At 47.1% G+C, this 23,406-nt stretch overlaps 1 protein-coding gene across 1 annotated transcript; it reads right to left on the bottom strand.

The window, feature by feature from the left end:
- Window positions 1–8,991: 8,991 nt before the first annotated feature.
- LOC145398432 (uncharacterized) lies at window positions 8,992–9,735 on the bottom strand. Its single transcript, XM_080271315.1, has 2 exons — window positions 9,704–9,735; window positions 8,992–9,472 (listed from the first exon to the last, which is right to left on the bottom strand). The coding sequence occupies exons 1-2, from the start codon at window positions 9,733–9,735 to the stop codon at window positions 8,992–8,994; spliced, it is 513 nt and encodes a 170-aa protein (XP_080127441.1).
- Between the last annotated feature and the right edge of the window lie 13,671 nt (window positions 9,736–23,406).

Below are 23,406 nucleotides of genomic sequence, written 5' to 3' on the forward strand. Positions count from 1 at the left end.
CAACCCGACACAATCATCCAAAGGAGTATCCACTAATGTTTGATAATATCCAGCTTAATCATGCATCATCCTTGAATATGCTTGGGATTTCATTCACTCGGGACTTATCTTGGAAAGATCATATTGCATCTTTTGTAAAATCTGCTTCCAAAAGATTAGGTGTGCTGAGCCGACTCTGTACCTTCTTTACCCCTACACAGTTGTTGACTTTATACATGGGTTTTATTCACCCCTGTTTAGAGTACAACTCTCATGTGTGGGGAGGCTCCCCACAGACAGCTCTTCTCAATACGGTGGAGTCAAAAGCTTTACATCTTATCAACTCTCCTCCTCTTACTGGCTCCCTTCAACCTCTGGCTCTTTGCTGCACTGTTGCATCTTTATCTCTTTTCTATCGTTACTTTCTTAGTTGCTGGTCCTCTGAAATGTCTGCTTGCATCCCTCCACGTCTACAACATGTGCGTAACACCCGTCTAGGAACAAACTCTCATCCCTTTTCTGTCCAACTTTCTGATGCAAGAGTTAACCGTTACTCCCAGTTCATCATTTACGCAACAGGTCAGCTCTGGAACTGTCTCCCTCTGTCTGTATTTTCTACTTCCTATGATCTCCAGTCTTTCAGATGCAGGGTGTCCAGTCATCTTGAAATGAACGGATCTTGAATTTGGTTCTCTTTTGTATTGTTTTTGTTTTTTCTTGGAAGGAACAATGTGTGGGCTCCTGGCCAGAGGTCTTAGTTTGATATGAGGTATGGCGTTCGAGTAATATGCGAAAAGTATAACCCATATCCAACAGACAACAGATTCTTTTTATTTGGGGAGCTCTAGCGAAAAACTTTTCTCACCCCCGTTATGTTTTTATTTCATCATCCTATGCAGAATTTCATTGGCTTTCATTTGAGCCCACAAAGGTGATCTTAGGCCTCATAGTTGTTTAGAAAAATGCAAAAAACTGTACCCACACTGTTTCATGACTGTAGGGCGGTTTCCTGCTTTCCTCTAAGCTACTGCACATATTTCACCAATTCTTTGTATGCTAGATATGCACACTATATTCACATGATTCACTGTCACTTTGGCTGAATACTCACATTTAGTGCAGGGTAGAGGCAGTGTAGTTGATTAGTAACAGTAGCACAATATTCATTCGGCCAATGGCTGATAACGACCAGGAATGCTTCACAAACACCAAATTTCCTATTGCAAACACCAAATCTAATCACAACAGTGCCCAAACACTACTCGTATACACAAGCACTCCTGGCATAGTGAAATATGTTGTACGGCCGGGACAGGGGTAAGAGTGGAAATTTAAAGGGACAGAACCGTGCAGTACCTTCCCCACTCACAGCTCATATGGTACTGAATAACTTGTCTCCTTTCTTGCTGTTATTGGGATCCACAGTTGCCAACTCATTACTTTTGACAAGAATCCAGGAAGCTATGACACTTCCAAAAATGACGCTGATCAGCCGAAAACTTTTTCTTTGATGAAAGTTTTTATGCTTCAATGATGCCAAAAGCTTCAGTGTGTATTGTCACAGCCAGACCCTAATGAAGCATCATTGTGTACAAAGGGGTTAATGCTGGCATGCCACAGGGATCAGTTCTGGTGCCAAGCCTGTTCCTGGTTCATATTAATGATCTCTTATCTGTCAGCCACAATTCCATCCATTCATATGCAGATGACTCAACATTCCATAGTTCATTCATACACAGACACCCATTTACAAAGTCTAATATCTCTAACTCTCACCTCAGTACAGCCATCTTCATAAATCAAGACCTATCCACAATCAGTGAATGGGGACAAAATGACCTTGTCTCATTTAATGCTAGCAAGACCAAATATATACAGTTTACTAATAGACAGATATTGCCAGATTCGTATATTACCAATCTCCAAAAGTGTTGAAGTTCTTGGAGTTACACTTAACAGTGCCCTCAGGAGTAGACTGTAGCACCATTAGAACACGGCAGTACTCCCGAGGTGGATGGCAAGCTGGTGATAGGGAGAGCTGAAGCTCCCGTTTCTTCAGCCCTCAGGGCTTGATGCTGACCATCTTCCTTTGCTGAACATTTTCAGTGCATTCATTTACACAGAGAGTAGGTCAGCATGCTCTCTTAATACCTCTACCTTCAGCTGTCTACACTACATGCACATAACATATCACACCTTCTGTTCACTTTCTTTAGTAATGGCCGCTGCAATGTTACTATCAAATGAGGTGGTACCTCAGATTGCCACCACCGGCAGGGTAGGGCTGGCGGCACAGGGTCCTCCCGGTTGCCATCAAGTGACTGTGCTGGCAGCGACTGTTGCTATTTCCGCTAGTGCTCGTCAGCAAAGAGGTGAAAGCGCGGCCTTACTCTTCACCAACATTCGTGGCCTTACCAGAAATTTAAACTCAGTTCATTTTTTCCTTCAGTCCATATCCCTTTTGGCCCTTTTCCTCACAGAACCACAAATATCACCCTCTACTGATATATCCCCATTTTGCTTTCCCAGTTACCATCTACTTACAAACTTCCGTAACAAGTGCGGCACCTGTTCTTACATCAAATCCCAATATGCAGCTGACACTATTTTAAACTTCACTTCATCCAGTTTTGATTACTCATTATATAAACTAAATTGTCAAAATATTACCAAATATATTTGTGTAGTTTATCGCTCCCCCAATGGTTCTTCAGAACCCAGTGTATTTGATTCCATATCCACACAGTTGCGTAACCTTAACCTTGCCCTTAACACCAAAATAACCATTTTGGGTGATTTTAACATACATAATGTTGAATGGTTATTGCATTCTGCCAGGACTGATGATGCTGGTCTAGAGTGCGAGCTGTTTGCAGAATCGCTTAATCTCACCCAGCTGGTAAAGCAACCAACCAGAATACCTGATAATCCTGACCATAATGCCCATCTCTTCGATTTATTCTTGACAAATAATCCAGATCAATATAGGATAGAGGTACTGTCACCACTTGGATCCTCTGGCCACAATCTCATCAAAGCCTCATTAGTTAACCCCCCCCACACCTCCCCGTTCTGAACCTGTCAGGGTGACCTGATGGCACTTTGATAGGGAAAACTGGGATGGATTTAGAAATTATCTTGCTGACATTCCATGACAGTCTTTCTTCTCTAGTGATCCCAATTTCACCCAGTCCCACATTTGTGACCTAATACTAACTGGTATGGATTTATTCATACCAAGTCAACAGTTCACTAAAAGATCGAACTCTCCAAAATGGTTTGATGGCAACTGTGCCAGAGCAACAGCCCAAAAGTCATTAGCATATAACTCTTACTTAAAATAAAAAACATCTGAATCACTCTCTCAGTTTAAAATTGCTAGAAATCATGCAAAAGTTGTATTAAATCTAGCTAAATCAAACTTTCTTCAAAAGCAAGCATCAAAACTACTTAACAACCCTAATGACAATAGAATATTCTGGTCAACTATTAATTCTTTCAATAATAACTTTAACAAGTCATCTTCCAATCCCCCACTCAAATCTTCAGATGGCAACATTACAAATGACCCTTGTCGGAAAGCAGATATCTTTGCCAGTACATTTGCCAGAAACTCTACCATGAACAATACCATCCAGAATGTCCCAGCACTAGAACTTGACTCTCTCAAGATTGCCCCACTTATAATACAGACAAGATACGTAAAATCCATCCTAGACAATTTACCTACCAACAAAGCTCCAGGCCCAGATGGAATTCCGCCAATTGTCTTGAAAAACTGTTCCCCTGAACTTGCCTTTGTTGTAGCTAAATTATTTAGACTATGCATAAGTACTTCTTTATTCCCAAATTCAGGGAAAGAAGCCAATATCCACCCAATTCCGAAGAAAGGAAGTTCCTCTGACCCCTCTGATTACAGACCAATAGCTGTCACATCTTCTCTTGGTAATGTATTTGAAACTTTAATTAATAAGCACATTGTTAAACATCTTGAATCCAACAACTTAATTAGTGATAGACAATATGGTTTTCGCCACGAAAGATCCACCATTGACATACTCAATCTCCTAACTCATACCATCCATCAATCATTTGATCTACATGGAGAAGCTCATGCAGTAGCTCTTGATATTTCTAAAGCTTTCGACAGAGTATGGCACCGTTCCCTGCTGTCCAAACTCCCTTGCTATGGACTAACGTCTTTTGTTCCTTTGATCTCTTCTTATCTAGGTGACAGGAAAATAAGAGTAAAAGTAGATCACATATATTCCAATTTCGACTCAATTAACGCCGGCGTGCCGCAGAGGTCAGTTCTGGCGCCAACCCTATTTCTGGTTCATATTTATGATTCCTTATCTGTCACCCACAATCCCATCCATTCATACCTAGATGATTCAACACTACATAGTTCATTCACACTCAGACACCCATTTACAAAGTCTAATATCTCTACCTCTCAACTCAGTACAGCCATCTCCATGAATCAAGACCTATCTACAATCAGTGAATGGGGACAAAACAACCTTGTCTCCTTTAGTGCTAGTAAAACTAAATATATACAATTTACTAATAGACAGATATTGCCAAATTCGTACATTACCTTCAGTGCCACTAATATTCCCATCTCCAAAAGTACTGAAATTCTTGGAGTCTCACTTAACAAAACCCTCAGCTGGTCCTCTCGTTAGATCACTTGCTAAAACCGCCTCAAAGAAACTTGGATTATTGTACAGAGTCCGTAACTTCTTCGCTGATGAGCAGTTGGCTATAATTTATAAGAGTCATGTGCGCTTTCAGCTTGAATATTGCTCACCCTTGTGGAATGGATGTGGAGAGGTTGCATTAAGACAACTAGATAAAATTCAGAATAAAGCTTTTAGAATTTTTCACAACCCTGCCATTACAAATAAACTACCTCCCCTGCAAGTAAGAAGGAATGTTGCCTCCTTTGCATTATTTTACAGATATTTTTTTTGGCAAATGCTCAGACGAAGTTGCATCCGTGGTGCCACCTCTCCATGCTTTTCATCGTGCTACTTGGGCAGCTGGTAGCGCTCATGACTGGAATGTCACTCAGCCATATTGCAGAATTTCTGCTTATCAGAATTCTTTCATTCCCCGAACTGCATCTCTTTGGAACTCGCTTCCCCAGAGTTGTTTCCCTCCAAATTTCAACCCACAGCTGTTCAAGTCTAACTGTTACAGATATTCTATGAACAGAGGTCACCAGTAATCTGATGTATGGATTTTTTTTTTTTAATTCATATGTTTTTCCTTCCTACTTTCGGTTATTTAAAAAAAAAAAAAAATTGGACCTCTCATGTCAGATCACTTGCTAAAACTGCCTAAAAAAAACTTGAATTATTGTACAGAATCCGTAACTTCTTCACTACGAGCAGTTAGCTATAATTTATAAGAGTCATGTGCACTCTCATCTTGAATATTGCTCACCCTTGTGGAATGGATGTGGATAGGTTGCATGAAAACGACTAGACAAAATTCAAAACAAAGGTGTTTGAATTATTAAAATCCCTTGTATTATAAATAAACTACCTCCCCTACAAGTAGGAAGGAATGTTGCCTCCCTTGCAATATAATACAGATATTTTTATGGCAAATGCTCAGATGAAGCTGCATCCACTGTGCCACCTCTCCATGCCTTCCCTCGTGCTACACGGGCATCTGGTAGCGCTCATGACTGGAACATCACTCAGCCATATTGCAGAACTTCTGCCTATCAGAATTCTTTCATCCCCAGAACTGCAACTCTCTGGAACTCTTCCCCAGAGTTGTTTCCCTCCAAACTTCAACCTACAGCTGTTCAAGTCCAACTGTTACAGATAAATTTATGAATGGGGGACACAAGTAATCATGTGTTCAGATTATTTTTTTATTCATTTGTTTTCCTTTCTGTGTTCTGTTATTACACACACACACACACACACACACACACACACACACACACGCACACACACACACACACACACACACACACACACACATATATATATATATATATAGAGAGAGAGAGAGAGAGAGAGAGAGAGAGAGAGAGAGAGAGAGAGTGAGAGAGAGAAATGGATAATGGATTCCGTGCCTTCTTAGTTTCTTAAGTTCTACATCTTCATAACTTTGTGAAGTTTCTTCAGCATTAGCTGACGATGCATAAACCTGGATTACCTTCCTCTTCAATCTGTTACTCATTTTTATTATTAGGCCTTCTGCTGATTCATTTATATCAGACAAAAAATCTTCAATATTGCTACCTACGTGGTTAATGACCAAATGTTTTACACCATGTTCCTTCTCTTCTTATTTTTTTCTGTAGCACAGTGCATGACACTCAAACACTCCTATATACGCTTCACTTGTCTTTCTGATCTTCACTGATTCCAGTAACATCCCAGTTTATATCTCTCAGTTCTTCAGTAATAGCCAAGGTGGTTTCACTGTCAAGGTCCGGAAGTTGTACAGCGCATCCCTGAGATTAGTCTTTGTCTAGACTGTGATAAGCTGGAGATTCCTAGGACCCCTGGATCTGGAGAAGGTCTGATCTCCGCCATAGTCGCTCTGTCGTTGTTGAACAAAACTTTTCATAGTGGTTCAGGAGGTCTGAGCCGGTACCGTGTAATCCCTGCTGAGGAACAGTGACCCTGCCTAGTGACTGCATCTGACCAGTGTAGCTCCACTGATAACTAGGAATCACAACCCTCATGATAGGAAGGAAGTATTTCGTCGAAGAAGCACGATAATCAGTACAAAAATGAACAAAATAAGTTAAAAATGAACACCACAGCGAAATTAGGGAAACATTGCATTGTTAATATAAAGTCAAATACAACTAATCGTATCTTCCAAGCCATGGAATGAAAGAAATCTCCCTCATCCATGGGTCTGCAAAAAGTGGGGTTACAACAAGCAACATTAACATCATTGATTGATTGATATTTGTTTACAGAACATTACAATTCTGAGCAGGCCATGAGCAATATGCTGGAACGCCAGTGCAGTAAGATTGAGACTGGTTGTTTTGACTGACAATCCTGTCTACCTCTTCACCTGAGCAATACTAATCTTTGTAATATACAGTGTTTTATTCTTCCTTAGCATGGTGGTGGGGTTTGCTTCAGTATGGCCATGTGGGCAGGCGTTAGATTCCTCAGCCAATCCTGGACTGTGCTGGCTGCCAACAGTGTTGCTCAAGGAATGTCCTCCTCCATGGCAATGCTGGCACCATCCCTTAGTGCTGCAGTGGCTGAACGCTCTAGCACATAGTGCAGCAGAGGCTGCTGTGTGCTGGCAGTCTCTTTCCTCTTCTGGCACATTGATTCCTATCTGCCAGGCACAGGGGTAGCCCAGCTGCAGTTGGTGCAGTACCACTTGGTCCCTCCTAGTGATGGCAGGTGGCAGGTGCGGTGGCGAGTAGTCACTCACCCGGCTGTACCAGGTGCCAGAGGCAGAGCCAAGCACAAGAGACCGGTGGTGCTGTAGGGTGAGGCTGTTGGTTTTGGCTGCTGCCTGGCGCTTCACCTGCTGCAGGCTGGGCACTATGTCCACCTGGATACTCTTCCTGTGACTGGCTGTCTTGGCTGTATCATCAGCCAGGTCATTACCTGGGATGCCTGAGTGACTGGGCACCCAGTTGGTGACAACCAGTCCTCCCAGCTCTTGCAACTGTTGCAGCAGCACGAGGATACTGGTGATGAGACACACTTTCCCCTTGGCCTCGTGTGCTGCAGGGCCTGTATGGCACACTGGGAGTCCGTGCCGATGACATCCAGTGCATCAAGGCTAGCCAGAGCATGTTGCAGAGCCATTCTGATAGCCACCAGTTCAGTCTGTGGTGTGGAGCAACCGTGCGAGATCCACTGGAGGGCTGTTTCCTGTCCCACCACAAAAACCACTCCAGTGGCTCGGGTGTCAGAGTCCATCAAGCCGTCTGTGAAGTACGCAGTGCTGCCAGGTGTTGCCTCTCACATGGCCAGCTCTGCCTCTCTCCTCAGCTGCGCTGGGTCACAGGCAGCCTTACTCCCGGACGAAGTGAACACTCTGAACACCATTGTGGGAGGCAGCCAGGGGGATGAAGGCCTGTAGTCTGTGTGGGGCAGGTCCATAGCATTTTCTGTGGCAACCGTGTGGAGTCCCATCTGCCACATGGCATCTGCTGCCTTGAGCAGCCCGGTGTTGCAGCAGAAGAGATCCCGGTCCAGCTGTCAGGCCCTGGTAACTCTGGGCTGGACCTCAGTTATCCGTTGTTGGCAACACATCTTGATCTGCTGTCAGGCAGTCAGCTGCTGGGCCCTGATGTACAGTGGAGGGAGGCCAGTGTAAACATTTATGTAGGCCAAGCGAGTCCAGCATGGTACTCCCAGAATCAACCTCATCGCATCATTCTAGATGGTCTCAATGTTCTTCCAGGGATCCTCTGGTGTGGTGTGAATTGCTGGGGAGCTGTAGTCCACAAGAGAGAGAACAGCCTGGTCAAAGAAGGTCCTGAGGACCCTCCATCCTGCATCCACATGATGGGATGTCATGGCCAGCATGACATTGAGCTTCCTTGCTGCTTGCTTCCTCATGTACCTCACATGTTGGTCCATCTTTAGTCCCCTGTCCAGCTAGACACCCAGGTACTGGTAACTCCCAACCCAGTCTAGCTGGAAATCTTGGGTCCCCAGGTGTTGGTAGGGGTCCTGGGCATGAAAGTATAGCACCTTGGCTTTTGTGACTGAGATCTTGCCAAGGTCCTGACACTTCTCCGTGATGAGATGGAGGGCATGCTGGGCACATTCCACTTTACCCCTGCTGCCAGTCACCACCAGGGATAAGTTATCCGCATAGCTCAGCAGCCTGACTTGCCTCATGAAGGGCAGCATGACCAGCCCCTCCATCAGCGGGCTGAACAGTGTGGGGCTCAGAATGCCTCCCTGGGGTGTGCTATTCTCCAATTCTTGATAGTCAGAGGTGCCCCTGGAACTTGACCCTTGCCTGTCGTTCCTGGAGGCAGTTTGAGATCTAGGCAAGAATCTGGCCACTGACCCTTTTGTGCAAGAGGAGAGACTCAATGGCCTGTCTTCTGGTGAGCTCAAAGGCTTTCTCCAAGTTGATAAAAACCACTAAAGCCTTATGCAAGCTCACCAGACTCAGGAGAGTTGATAAGCTCTCTTCTGTGCCCACTCCTCGTGTGTAGCCAAAGATGTTGTGGTGCAGTGGGCCATGCTTCCACAGGAGATAATTGAGCATCATCCTCTCTGTCATCTTCCCAAGGACACTGATTAGGGAGACCAGCTTTGAAGAGGTGGGCTCCTTAGATTTGGGGATGGGCACAATGTCTGCCTGCTTCCAAGTGTGTGGCAAGCTCCCTGCCATCCATGAGGCGTTGATGAGGTGCAGGAGTGCAAGCTCACCATCAGGACTGACACGGCTGATCATGGAATAGGCTATCCTGTCACTGCCTAGCTCCGTGTCCAGCTGGTTTTCCTGGCTCTTTGTAGCTCTGCCAAGGTGAATGGAGTCTCACAGTCATCTGGCAGAGCTTCTGCCTCCTGGAAGGCTGCTCCCCTTGCAGGCTGAAGCTGGGCCTGCTAGTCCTCCACCACCTGGAGGAGCTGCTATTTTGCTGCCCTGTCTGCAAAGCTCGCCATGAGCCTTGTGGCTTCCTGCTGGGGCTGGTGGCTTGTGGGTGGCCGTGGTGGTCTACCTGAGGCAATCTTGGACCACAGCTCACTCAGGCAAGTGTGCTGGATGAAGCTGGCACATCATGCAGCCACTTAACATCAAGAGCTTCCCAAGCAACCATGGCAGCCTCCCTGACCACAGCTCTCAGGAGGGCAGCACTGTCATCTGTGGGGATGCTTCATACGGGCCTTCTGGAAAACATTCACCCAGTGGTTATGTTCCTTGACATTCTCATTGTAGTACCAGTATCCCTTGTGTCATCTGGCACCAAGACACGTTCTAGGAATGGGCCTCTCTGCAGTCTGATAAAGGCAGCAATGAGGTCCCTCTCCAGCTAGTCCAAATCCTCCACTGGAACATAAGAGGAATGCCAGGCCTGGAGCTCCTCCTGTGACAAATTCCAGTCAGCCCTTTGGATGTCCCACCTTGGCCGTGGAGGCAGTGGTGGTGGCAGGAGAGGTGTGGTGATGGCAGCAAAGTGGTCACTGGTCAACACTGTGTCTGCCTTCCAATGTGTTTGCTGTTGCAGGATGGTAGACACAAAAGTAAGGTCAAGCCAGGCGCCCAAGATGTGTGTAGCCTCCCCTGTATTGAGGAGGGTCATCTCTGGCAGCTCTGACATCGCCTTCACCAAGTGCGTCCCATCATGGTTGGCTGCATGAGGGGAATGGAGGGTGGGGTGCTGGCAGTTGAAGTCCACGGCAATCAGCACAGGTTCGTGCATTGCCAGGGACAACAGTTCCCCAGCCTCATGCCAGTGTTGTGGGAACTTGGACACATTGTATACTAGCAGGCTGATGGCTTCCAAGTGTATTCTTACTGCCTGCACTTCCACCCCCTCTCCACAGCCAATAGAATTGGTTACCTGAGAGCTGGGGATGGTGGACCTCACCAGCACCATGCACCCCTGCCGCTCACCTCTCACATGTGGCAGTGGGTAGGCCCGGAAGCCTGAAAGATGAAAGGGCTTCCCCTCTGGTAACAATATCTCCTGCAGCAGGAAGAAGTCCACCTCCCTGGTCACTGCAGCTGCCTGGAGGAGGTGCTTCTTGGTCCTCAGCCCTTGGATATTCCACTGCAGCACCTTTAGCTGATAATGGCTGGAGGCCATTAATGACTCTCGTCGATTATCAGCTCCATGCTGCTCGTGCTGCTGATGCTGTTTGTCCGTGAGCAACTGTTGCCTGGTTCCTCTGGCTCCCACTCCTGTTGCAGTTCCCTGTTTTGGGACTTGCCAACCAGTGTGATGATGGTGTTCACCGCCATCTGAGTGGCTTGTGCCTGCTCTGGTGAGAGGCACAGCATCTCTGTAATGGTCCTAACAAGGGATGCCAGGGCCTCATGCAGATCCTGTGCCATTAGCACAATCTGCACTGCTGAGGTGGACTGAGGCTGTGGTGGCCAGCAGCGGCCTGCTGTTGGTCTGATGGGAGACTCCTGTCTCACGAGCTCCACTTGCTCTGGTGCCTTGGTGGCAGCCCCCTGGCCACCTGGGTGTGAGGTCTGCTGATAAACGCTTGGGGGTGAGGCTTCCCTGGCAGCCTGCTGGCTACCCAGGTGTGGGGCCTCCCTGGTGTCTGGAGCCACTCATTTCACTGTGGCCTCTTGTGGCTCCACCCTGTTGCCCACCACTTTCTTCTTCATCTTTTTCTCCCTTTTGTGTCCCTGCTTTGTGTGTGAAGGCTGCTGGTGCACTGGGGGAGCACTGCTCATGGTTGGAGGTACCTGCTGCAACCTGGGACAAGGGAACTTTCCTGTCCTTGCTGTGGGGGTGCCCTCAGCTTTGATCCTCACACAAAGATACCTGGAGGTGCTCGTATCCATTCTTTCTTTTCCCTTGGCCTGGGAGTTTTTGGCTGGACACTGCCTTCCTCACAGGGCACTTCAGGTTCCAGGCGTGGTGCTGTTGGTGGCAGCTGGGGGATTTGGCCATGGTCTCTTGCCCAGCCCTGCGCTTCTCGATCCACAATGTGGTGTCGTGTGCCTGACTGCATACCCCACACCCTGCATAAGTGCACCAGGCCTTGATGTGGCGAAATGGTGGCACCAGTAGCAGCAAGTGAGGTCTGAGGAGTATGCCTGTAGGTTGTACACTCCCCAGTAGACAAGTTTCCAGTCAATTTTTTTTTTTTTTTAAGGAACACACTTGTATAGGGAAAAAATATGCAGAAAATAACTATGTCAACCATTTTTTCCATAAAATTGCGCAGATACATGAAAAAATAATAGATAAAGTAGCTACAAAAATCACGTGACCCTGAAGCGGCCTCTGATTGGTCGTGACGTCACTACTGACACTGAGGCAGCATAGACTACTTTGTTTACATTTAGCCTGCATAAAATGTACTTATTTCTGACCTCCAAGAATGCCCAATGAGAAGAGGAAAAATTGCTAGTGTTTCGTTCCAATGTGTAAGTGCACAGACAAAAGCACACCAGGGAAATTATTCCTCTCTGTACCAGCCAATAATAATTAAAATGCAGTACAGTGCCTCAGGGTGCGACCTAACATCCCCAGAAGGAGCCCACAGAGGAGCAACGACAGCACGCCGGAACTCAGGGTGACAATGAAATAAGTTCGCCTGGGCTGCACGCCCCCATGACCCGGAGCACGCCCACCGCCACCATAGCAGGAATACAAGACTACCTTCCGGGCGAGCCTTCCCCAACCAACATTGGGGTGGAACTATTACTCCAGCTCCAGTCAGCACCCCTGAGATGGCCAGTAGCCACTCTGAAGGTGCCCTCCCCGAGATGGCCTGTAGCTGCTCAACCCTCCTGAAGGAGACGGTCCGTAGCCGCTCCCTCCTTCGTCAGAAGACGGCCTGTAGCCGTTCCCACCTTCGTCAGGAGACAGCCTGTAGCCGCTCTGAAGGTGCCCCTGAGTCGGTTTGTAGCTGCTCCCTTCCCCAAGCCGTGGCCAGTAGCCAGGCCTCAGCAAGGGCCTGTAGCTGCACCGCTAGAAGGCCACGGCCAGTAGCCAGGCCCTATGGCAGAAGACGGCCTGTAGCCGCTCCTCCATCAGGTGCTGACTCCTGTTCACCAACCTACAACTCAGAGGGAGTCCTCAGCCTGGAGGAGTACTGGAGAGGCCCCGTGACTTCCCCAGGCCTCTTCTCCCTGCAGCCGGATCTTGAGAGTACTCACCGGATGGCCCCCGATGTAGGAAGCCCCTTCCTGACAGCACCACTGAGCACCGGGGACTGCAGCCCTCGGGACCCCCAGACCACCCCCAAGACCCCCGGGCGGGACCTCCCTCCACCCAGACGCTGGAAATCTTCGTCCTCTGTCATGCACCTGAGCAAGAAGTTCAGGCAGTTATTCGGCCCCAGCCCTGAGGGCCGTACTCCCACCTCAAGCCCTGAAAGTGTGGGGCCCTTCGCAACCCGCAGCCCCAGACAAGAGAGGACGCCCTTATGCATGATCCTGTGGCCCCTGAACACAGAGGCCCCCGGCGGAACCCAGCCCCGTCAGTAGTGAGGTTGGGTCACCTCCGCCACCCTTGTACCTGACCGCCACGACGCCCAGACCTGAATGGAGTGACACTGAAAGCACAGTGTCCATAACTTAGCGAAGTGAAGGCAGAGCAGTGAATTAACCATATAAAGGAAATCAGTGGGAGAAGCACCAGTGACAATATAAAAGTGGTGGAGTGAATAAAAGTTACAGTGAAATCGTGAACACGGCCAGGCAGTGAAATACAGGTCTATTACCGTGAATACGCTACCATCTGATAACGCCACATCATACTAAAATCATACACAGACCCCAGTGTTAAGGTAGAAATTGCCAACAGTGAAATACTACCACCCACTCCACAAATATATAAAACTTGGACTTCCTGCAATAATAGTACGATATATAAACCTCCGCCCTAAGTGCTATTCACCTTGCCCGACCTTGACCTGAGTAGTATCCTGTGCAGTACTAATAACCCATATCTAGGCATAAGAATTAAAATTGTCCAGTGTATCTGCATTCGTGACATCTACCCGTTCCACTGTAGAATATAGTAATACACGTTTAAGGTTGTTGCCTTGAGTTCTTGTGTCCTGCCTCTCTCCTATTTGTCTAAGCTCTGGTCTAGAAAGAGAGCCCAGCTACACACTAGGCATTAAAGGGACAGGAAGCCGACCCTAAAACACCTAGCATAACACTGGTGGACAGCGGGTTCTTGACCTGGGGATATGAGAGAGATAATCAGGAAATACTGGAAAAATGGCAACCAAACCGCATGTGCAATTAGCTAAGTTCGACCCCGAACAGTATGATGTGCACACATACCTGGCAATTATTAAACCTTTGCTGGATATCGGTTTCGAGGATGACAAGCAGAAAATTACAGTCACACTCCTGCTACTGGGCAAAGCGGCAGCTAATATAGCACCCAAGATCACCCTGGGGCTCACCTGGCAAAATTTCACGAAACTCGAGATTCAAACCATCACCCCATCACTAGGTAAAGTGGTGGCGCTATCGCAACTGGATAGTTTAACTTTCAATGGCAACTTGGACGATATTTTAATCCAGGCTAGATGCCTGGTCACTGCTGGATCCCCCAGCACCTTTTCAAGAAACTGTATTGCAAGGGTGACCACCTGCTTACCCCATCCGGGCATATTCTTCTTGCCCCCGACACCGCCCTTGAAGTCCTCCAACACCTGCACACCCACAGCATTCACCTGGGCACGAAAAAACTTCTGCAGGTCTTTAACGACACCTACTGGGCACCCAATCCTTCCACCCTCACCAAGGAAATTATCGAATCCTGCCGAGCATGCACCCTCGGTAAAGACACCACCCGTACAGCCAGTCCATCGGGCCAGATTACCGCCCACAAACCTTGGCAGCTATTGGTGATCAATGTAGTGGGACCCTTACCCTCGATATCAGGCTATAGGTACGTGATCATGTTTGATGACACATACTCCAAATTCGTCGTAGCCTGCCCAACGAAGAAACATCATGCTGTTGCAGTGACCGACACCCTTATTCGGCACGTATTCCTGTACTTTGGTATCCCACAAGCGATCCACTCAGATAACACACCCGAGTTCACCAGTAAGATCTGGGAGGAGTTGACCCACATATTAAGACTATAACACCACATATTAAGACTATAACATCACCCACTCGTCCCCTTACTGGCCCCAAGGAAATGCCATAGGTGAGCGAAGCCATCAGACGCTGATGAATCAACTCCGCTCCCGGATAGAAGCCACCAAAGATGACGACTGGCCCTCCCATGTAAAAATCGTGCAATTGGGCATCAACTCCTGCCCCTGAGGAGACGGAAATTCACCGTACGAACGAGTGTTTGGGGAAACACCCCTCCTCCTGCCCCCTCAGCAGCATTTGCAACCCCCCACTTCAAGCCCGCGTCAGACCCATTACACCATCTCAAACGTCGGCTAACCCACCTCCAAAACAACCTGGACCTCCGCTCCGACACCACCTCCAACCCCTTCAAGCCGGGCGACACTGTTATGATAGCACAGCTCCCCACCCCCCACAGGCTTTCACTGCACTTCACGGGGCCATCATCCGCGTCCCTAACCCCTATCAGGTGATCGTCGAGTACCACGGACCTCCGCACACCCTCCAAAACTGGCATGTGCGCCCTTTTTGCACTCCTGCCCCCACTGCCCCGGCCCCACACCCCATCCCACCCACTACCCCCATGCCACTTCCCTCTACCTCCTACGATTGTTACATCTCCCCCTCGCCATCTCTCTCTCCCTCCCCCTCCCCTGCCGCCTCCACCTCACCTTCCGTCATGCTGCATCACACCTCACCTGACAACCCACTAACACCACCAACTCCCTGCCACCCCCCCACCTCCTCACCACCCACCACCTCCTCTCCCATGCCCAGCACCACATGTCCCGCCCACCACACCCCCGCCCAAGTCGTCGCGCACCCTTGCCACCGCATCTCGCAGCCTGCCGCCTGCACATGCCCCCTCGACCTGGCCTGCCCTGTCCCCTGCCCACAACTCCACCTGCACCACCCATGATCCCACGATGCCACCACCCACTCACCCTACACCCCACACCCCTACCACCCCACAGTTGCCCTTGCATGCCCAGTGCACCTCACACGCACGCTGACACTGCACGCACACATCACCAACCACACCCACCCTTAAAACAACATCACATGCTCTGGCCGCCTCTCCCGCCCGCCTGCCCGATACACCCACTCTCCCACCCCACCCGCCTCGCTGCAAAATCACACCCCTACTTCTGCCATAAATCATCTCACACTCATGATACACCAGGCACAAATCCCGGCCACCTACACTCCCCAGAGATGCCATGCCGCATTACCCTAACATAAAACCCCACACTCACCGTCCATCTCCAGCATTCAACACAGCCCTGCACAGAGGATAGCACCTAGCGCCATGAGGATTCAATGAGCCATATGGGCGCCGCCCTTTGGACGGAAACAACGAGTCCAAGGACCTCACCACCTCCAACGACTCCTCCACTCTTCCACTGACTCATCCACCCTCTTCATCACCTGTGATGAGCAGCTAGACAAGAACTCAGCCACCACAGCCTGGCACGCCCTCCTCCAACACCTACAGCTAGTATACCACACCTACGATACCAAAGCTTACCAACTCTAGTCACAGGGACGTGACTTTCTCAGCAGACGGTGGTAAAATGCAGTATAGTGCCACAGGGGGTGATGTAACACCCCCAGAAGGAGCCCACAGAGGAGCAATGACAGGACACCGACTCAGGGCGACAACGACATACGTCTGCCCGGGCAACGCGCCCCTATGACCCGGAGGTCACCTCCACCACCATAGCAGGAATACAAGACTACCTTCTGAGTGAGCCTTCCCCAACCAGTATCAGGGTGGAGCTGTTACTTCAACTCCAGTCAGCACCCCTGAGACGGCCAGTAGCCACTCAACCCTCCTGAAGGAGACGGCCTGTAGCCGCTCTGAGGGACAACAGGAGATGGCCTGTAGCCGCTCTGAAGGTGCCCTTCCCAAGACGGCCTGTAGCCGCTCTATGGGAAATCAGGAGATGGCCTGTAGCTGCTCCCACCATCGTCAGGAGATGGCCTGTATCTGCTCTCGCCTTCATCAGGAGACGGTCTGTTGCTGCTCTGAAGGTGCCCCTGAGTCAGCTTGTAGCTGCTCCCTTCCCCAGGCCACGGCCTGTTGCTGGGCCATAGCGACAGCCTGTAGCCAAACCCCTACAAGGCCACGGCCAATAGCAGGACCCTACGGCAGGTGACAGCCTGTAGCCACTCCTCTATCAGGTGCTGATTCCTGTTCACCAACCTACGACTCAGAGGGAGTCCCCAGCCTGGAGGAGTACTGGAGAGGCCTCATGACTTCCCCTGGCCTCTTCTCCCTGCAGCTGGACCTGGAAAGGATACCCCTGACGGACCCCGACGTAGGCCGGCGCCACAGCCCCTTCCTGATGGCGCCACTGAGCATCGGGAACCGCAGCCCTCAGGACACCCAGACCGCCCCCAGGACCCCCGGGCGGGACCTCCCTACACCCAGATGCTGGAGATCTTCGACCTCCATCAGGCGCCTGAGTGAGAAGTTCAGGCAGTTATTCGGCCCCAGCCCTGAGGGCTGTACTCTCGCCCCAAGCCCTGAAAGTGTGGGGCCCTTCGCCACCTGCAGTCCCGGATGAGAGAGGACGCCCCTACGCATGATCCCATGGCCCCTGAAGACAAAGGCCCCTGGCGGAACCCAGCCCTGTCAGTAGTGAGGCTGGGTCACCTCTGCCGCCCTGGTACCTGACCACCACGACGCCCAGACCTGAAAGGAGTGACAGTGAAAGCACTGTGTCCGTGACTTAGTGATGTGAAGACAGAGCAGTGAATTCAGTGGGAGAAGCACCAGTGACAATATAAAAGTGGTGGAGTGAATAAAGGTAACAGTGAAATCGTGAACACGGCCAGGAAGTGAAATACGGGTCTACTACCGTGAATATGCTACCATCTGATAACGCTGCATCATACTAAAATCATACACAGACCCCAGTGTTAAATTAATAATTGCCAACAGTGAAATACTACCACCCACTCCACAAATATATAAAACTTGGACTTCCTGCAATAATAGTATATAAACCTCTGCCCTAAGTGCTATTCACCTTGCCCGACCTTGACCTGGGTAGTATCCTGCGCAGTACTAATAACCCATATCTGGGCCTAAGAATTATAATTGTCCAGTGTATCTGCATTTCGTGACATCTACCCGTTCCACCGTAGAATTTAGTAATACACGTTTAAGGTTGCTGCCTTGAGTTTTTGTTCTGCCTCTCTCCTATTTGTCTAAGCTTCGGTCTAGAAAGAGAGTCCAGCTAAACACTAGGCGTTAGAGGGACGGGAAGCCGACCCTAAAACACCTAGCATTACAATAATGAACGAGAGAAGTGGTGGCTGGCTGCTCGTCGGAAGTTTCCAGTGCTGGAATGCAGTCTTTATTGTTGTGAAAATATTATTTTCTTCACCATAGAGGTTCATATATGCCTAAATATCTGGAACTTGATCAAAAAACTGTGTTTAATTTAATTATTAATGGATAATTGGGATTCAGATCGAAAATATGCTAAGGTTAGCAAGTATTTCTACTTTAGTTCGCCAACATGCCTTGATAGACTTTTATTTTGATCAAATACTGATTTAAAGTGCAAATAAATGCATTTGTATGTTAAATTAATATTTATACAAAGAAGAAGTCTGCCAATGCAAGTTGTTGAGTTAAAGGAGAAACACTTCTGCTAATTTTAACTCGTTTTCGCTGAATCCGGATTATTTACAAATCAAAATTAAACACAAAAGTTTGACCGGGTATCAGATAATTAGGTGAGTATGAACCTATATGGTGATAAAATCTATTACACTTCCTATTTAAAAGTGCTGATTCGGTGTTGATTCGGTAAATAATCACCGATTCAGTATTTCATCGCACCCTCCTGAAAGTACTTTACAATCAAGTTTAGAGTCACTGAATCTGTTCTCTCAGAAAACTAATAATGAAGAGGTCAAATATTAGATATTCATGAGCATAACACCAATATAAACTCATAAGGCTGATACTGTACGCCATACATTAAGCACTTTACACCTCATGAGGTACGAGCACCGCTTGGTAATGGTGTAGCTATAAGCTACATCTAGTCGATTTCTCCACAATTTACTTACCTAACAGGTACAGCTCCGGTCAGATTTTCGTGATACAGTCAGCACTGCCAATGCCAAAGCGTCTGAGGTTCAGAGTTCGAAAATTTCGACTCGCGTGTCTGACACACACACACACACACACACAGTATACACCTAAGGCATGGTAACAGACATCGACGGAGCATCTCCCTATTTTATTACAATCATGACCAATATTTCTATGAAATATGTAATCTATATCCTTATATATATATATATATATATATATATATATATATATATATATATATATATATATATATATATATATATATATATATATATATATATATATATATATATATATATATATATATATGTAAAAGACTAGTTATTTTTTATTACTTTCCATGTCACATGAATTAATATGGTTAGGCAACAAAGTATTACATTTACCCAGAATACATCCTATACTTGTATACGGTAGTCATAGCTAGGAAACGCTGACAGGTAACATTTTACCACATGCCTTGCCCTTGCAACTGACCTTTTAATTTCAAACTACATTTGTGTAGTAAACAGATGATAAAAGTATAGCACACCTGTCTCGTGTGTAAGTTCTGAAACACACGGACGGTCGGGTCTCCTTACATTTTTCTAAGCTATAGGTTAGTCACATAAATGACGGATGCTACCACGACGTGGATAAGCGTCTTACTTTAAATCATGATTGGTAAAGTAAAATCAATATATAGTTTTCTCTTAATAATATTATAATCGTAATAATAAACACTGAAGGATATGAAAGACTCATTTGCTCTGATATTATTATTACCAGTCCAACCACCATTTATCACAATCACTTTCTGTTGCCTCAGCGTCATTGATGCCACAAGCTTTTGCATCAGTTTGAGAATTTCGACTCGCGCGTTTGACACTGATAGAGAGGGAGGGAGGGAGGGAATCATCCGAGACTTCTTCGTATCATACGGATCTGGGGGTTACCAGTCCCCGGGAAAATACGGTATGGACAGGAAAGAGCAAAACCTGTCGTTGAGAGGCAGCAGCATCGCTCTGCGTGATAGTGGGCTGTCTACAGTATACTTGCTATCGCTTAGCGACTTGGTCGGCACCAAGGACCGTCGCCAAATGGATTACTTGGTGGAACACCAGCGGAAACCTAAACGACCCGCGTAAGTTATTTAAGTTCCGTGCATACTTGGATTTCTTATAGTACGAATACTCATAAGATATAATTGTAGGTGAACAATTATAAATATTTTACCTATGAGGTTATGGTTTGCATATTGAAGTTTTCAGTATTATAGATAATCATATTCTACATATTGCCTTCAATTACATTTACAACCATCAACACTTGTCTTGTGACCTGCATTACTGGTTGGTGGTGGGGTAGTGTAGGGTATCAGGTGTTTAGTCCTGTCACTAATGGGGTTGGAGTAAAGGAGGGTCCGTGGTAAGCTGTTAAGCGTGCTATAATGGTTAAGTGTTGTTCATGGTAACGTATGACTTACAGTAGCATTATAGTATAGCAGTAGTTCATGTTTACATGTTATCTATGTTTATTTAGTGCTTCTGAACCTGGCTGTAGCAAAGACGTGACCAAAACGCATTGCAGCTCTGGCTTCCTCTTTAGTCTTCTGAAAATGTTATCATCTCCACCACCCTCCCGTTCACAGATAACCATGGTATATGACATGCAAAGGAGATAATTAGTTTTTCCACATACCCTTTAACTACAAATCCATATCATTGTTTCACACATTAAGCATAGCTGGTGATTAAACTATCGATTACATTTAGGATCCATTGACATTACAAAAAGATCCGTATAATGCGACATAACTGTGTGTTACGTGATTCCTCTGCCACTAATGTTAACGAAATAGGAGCGAGCATTGATAAAACAGATAAAGGATGAGGAGAAAAGATATGGCTGTTTAGAGTAATATAAACATCCCTGTTCACCACGTTCCTCTATCGGTAATAACAATATAGAAATTGTTCCAATTGGTTAACAATGTGTTGTAAAACTTTCGTGGATTCTATGGAGGTGACAGTGTTAGCGCGTGAAGTAGTAACATAATTCATTCGTCCAGATTGATACAACTAAGCGAACTGCATTATGGCAATATCTCCCCAATGAGTGGCTCCGAAAAGGTGAGAGAATGATGTTCGCCCCGTAAAACGATATTGCATATGCAGATCGTTCAGGTTTCATGGATGCACTAAAACATTACATGGTCCTTTGGAAAGACCCATGCAAACCATAATAGAAACGTTTGAGAATACCTCAGTAAATGCATCAAAACCTCGTTGGGTTTACAGTAAATTCCTTTTCTTAGAAAAAACAGGAGCCCCGAGGAGGACGTCACGATTAGAGGATGGGAACATCACTGCGGCAGCGTAAGCTAACCCCCTTACCAACGAAGCGGCAATAAGGCATGACTTGCAGTTAGAAGTGTCAGCCAGAACTCTGAGGAGGTCACATCGTGCTGGAATATACGAGAGAGAGAGAGAGAGAGAGAGAGACAGAGACAGAGACAGAGACAGAGACAGACAGACAGACAGACAGACAGACAGACAGACAGAGACAGAGAGAGGAAGGGCAAGAGAAGGTGTGGCCTTGTTAGTGAGTCCGGAAGTACAGCAGTGTGTGACTGAATGGAAAGAGGTGTCATCGAGACTGATGTGGGTGAATGCGAAATTTGAACGTGAGTTGTAGGTGTTTGTGAGTGCATATGGGCCTGGTAGTGAATGGGATGAAGAAGAAAGGGAGTCTTTCTGGAATAATGTTAATGAGTGTCTGCAGAGTTTTGGAGCGAATGTGAATGTGGTAATGATGGGAGATCTGAATGCTAGAGTGGGAAATGTAGCAGCTGAAGGTGTAGTTGGTGTGCATGGTGTGCCTGGAAGAAATGAAAATGGGGAACGAATGATAGCGATGTGTCCTGAGCGAGAGATGGTGATTGGAAATACGCTGTTTGAGAAGAAAGATATTTATAAGTATACATGGGTGAGACAGGAGGGTGGAAGGGTTGTTGATAGAGCTTTGTTGGACTATGTGGTTGTGCCTAGGAATGTAATAGGAAGATTGTTGGATGTAAGAGTTCTGAGAGGGGAGGGTGGAGGTATGTCTGACCACTACCTGGTGGAGGGAAAGTAAGAGTAGGTAAGAGATGGGTGAGAGCTAGGAGGGTTAGATGTGGCAAGGAGGTTTTGAAAGTGAGTGAGTTGGATAAAAGAGAGAAAAAGATAGAGTATCAGGAGAAATTGAAAGATGAGTGGAACGCAGTGAAAGATCGGGAAAATGGCAGTGTGGAGGAGGAATGGCAGTTATTTAAGAGTGCTGTGGTGGGGCATGCAGAAGAGGTGTGTGGTGTGAGACGTGTGGGTGGTGGTGTAAGAAAAGGAAGTGAATGGTGGTGCGAGGAAGTAAGTATGGCTGTGGCTGAGAAGAGACGTGCATATGAAGTGTGGCTGCAGAGGAAGGATGAGAGGTCATATGAGAGGTATAAGGAAAAGAGGAATAGGGCGAGAAGGGCTGTGCGTGATGCTAAAGTGGCAGCAGATGACAGGTGGGGTAGGCGGCTGACAGAGAATTTTCAACAGAATAAGAAAATGTTTTGGAAGGAGGTGAAAAGGGTGCGAAAGGGAGAGTCTGGGAAGGAAGAACGAGTAAAAGCAGAGGATGGAAGGATGTTAACTGAGATAGATGCAGTAAGGAAGAGATGGGCAGAGTATTTTGAAAGATTGTTAAATGTAGAGGAGGAAAGGGTGGCTGAGATTGTGGCGGATGGAAGGATGCAAGGAATAAATGTGTTGGGAGAGTTGAATGATTCTTTGATCACGAAGGAGGAAGTGGAGAAGGCAGTAAAGGAGATAAAAACAGGGAAAGATGCAGGTATGGATGGGTGTGCTGTGGAATGCCTGAAGGGTGGTGGAGTGACTATTGTTGACTGGTTAGTAAGAGTGTTGAATGTGTGCTTTGTGAAAGGTATGGTGCCAATTGACTGGGCAAGTGCTTGTGTGGTCCCGTTGTATAAAGGCAAGGGTGATGAGTATGAATGTACTAGCTTTAGGGGTATAAGTCTGTTGAGTGTTGTAGGTAAGATGTATGGTAGAGTGTTAATTATGAGTTAGAGAGGGTACAGAGGGAGTGATTGGTGATGAGCAGTGTGGCTTTAGGAGAGGGAGGGGATGCGTGGATCAGGTGTTTGAGGTGAGACAAGTATGTGAAAAGTATTTAGCGAAAGGCAAGGATGTGTTTTGGGCATTTGTAGATTTAGAGAAAACGTATGATAGAATTGATAGGAAGGCTTTGTGGACTGTTTTAAGATTGTATGGACTTGATGGTAGGTTACTAAAAGGGGTGAAAAGTTTTTATGTAAATAGTAGAGCGTGTGTAAGAGTGGGAAATGCTGTGAGTGATTGGTTTCCTCTGAGAGTGGGGCTGCGACAGGGATGTGTGATGTCGCCTTGGTTGTTTAATATTTTCATGGATGGTGTTGTATGGGAGGTGAATGTAAGAGTTTTAGGTGGAAGTCTGAGTCTGGTGAATGTTGATGGTGGAGAGTGGAATCTGAA

Source organism: Coenobita brevimanus, chromosome 5 (assembly GCF_032717465.1).
Source record: "Coenobita brevimanus isolate Jiangsu-jjx chromosome 5, ASM3271746v2, whole genome shotgun sequence".
NCBI lineage: Eukaryota > Metazoa > Arthropoda > Malacostraca > Decapoda > Coenobitidae > Coenobita > Coenobita brevimanus.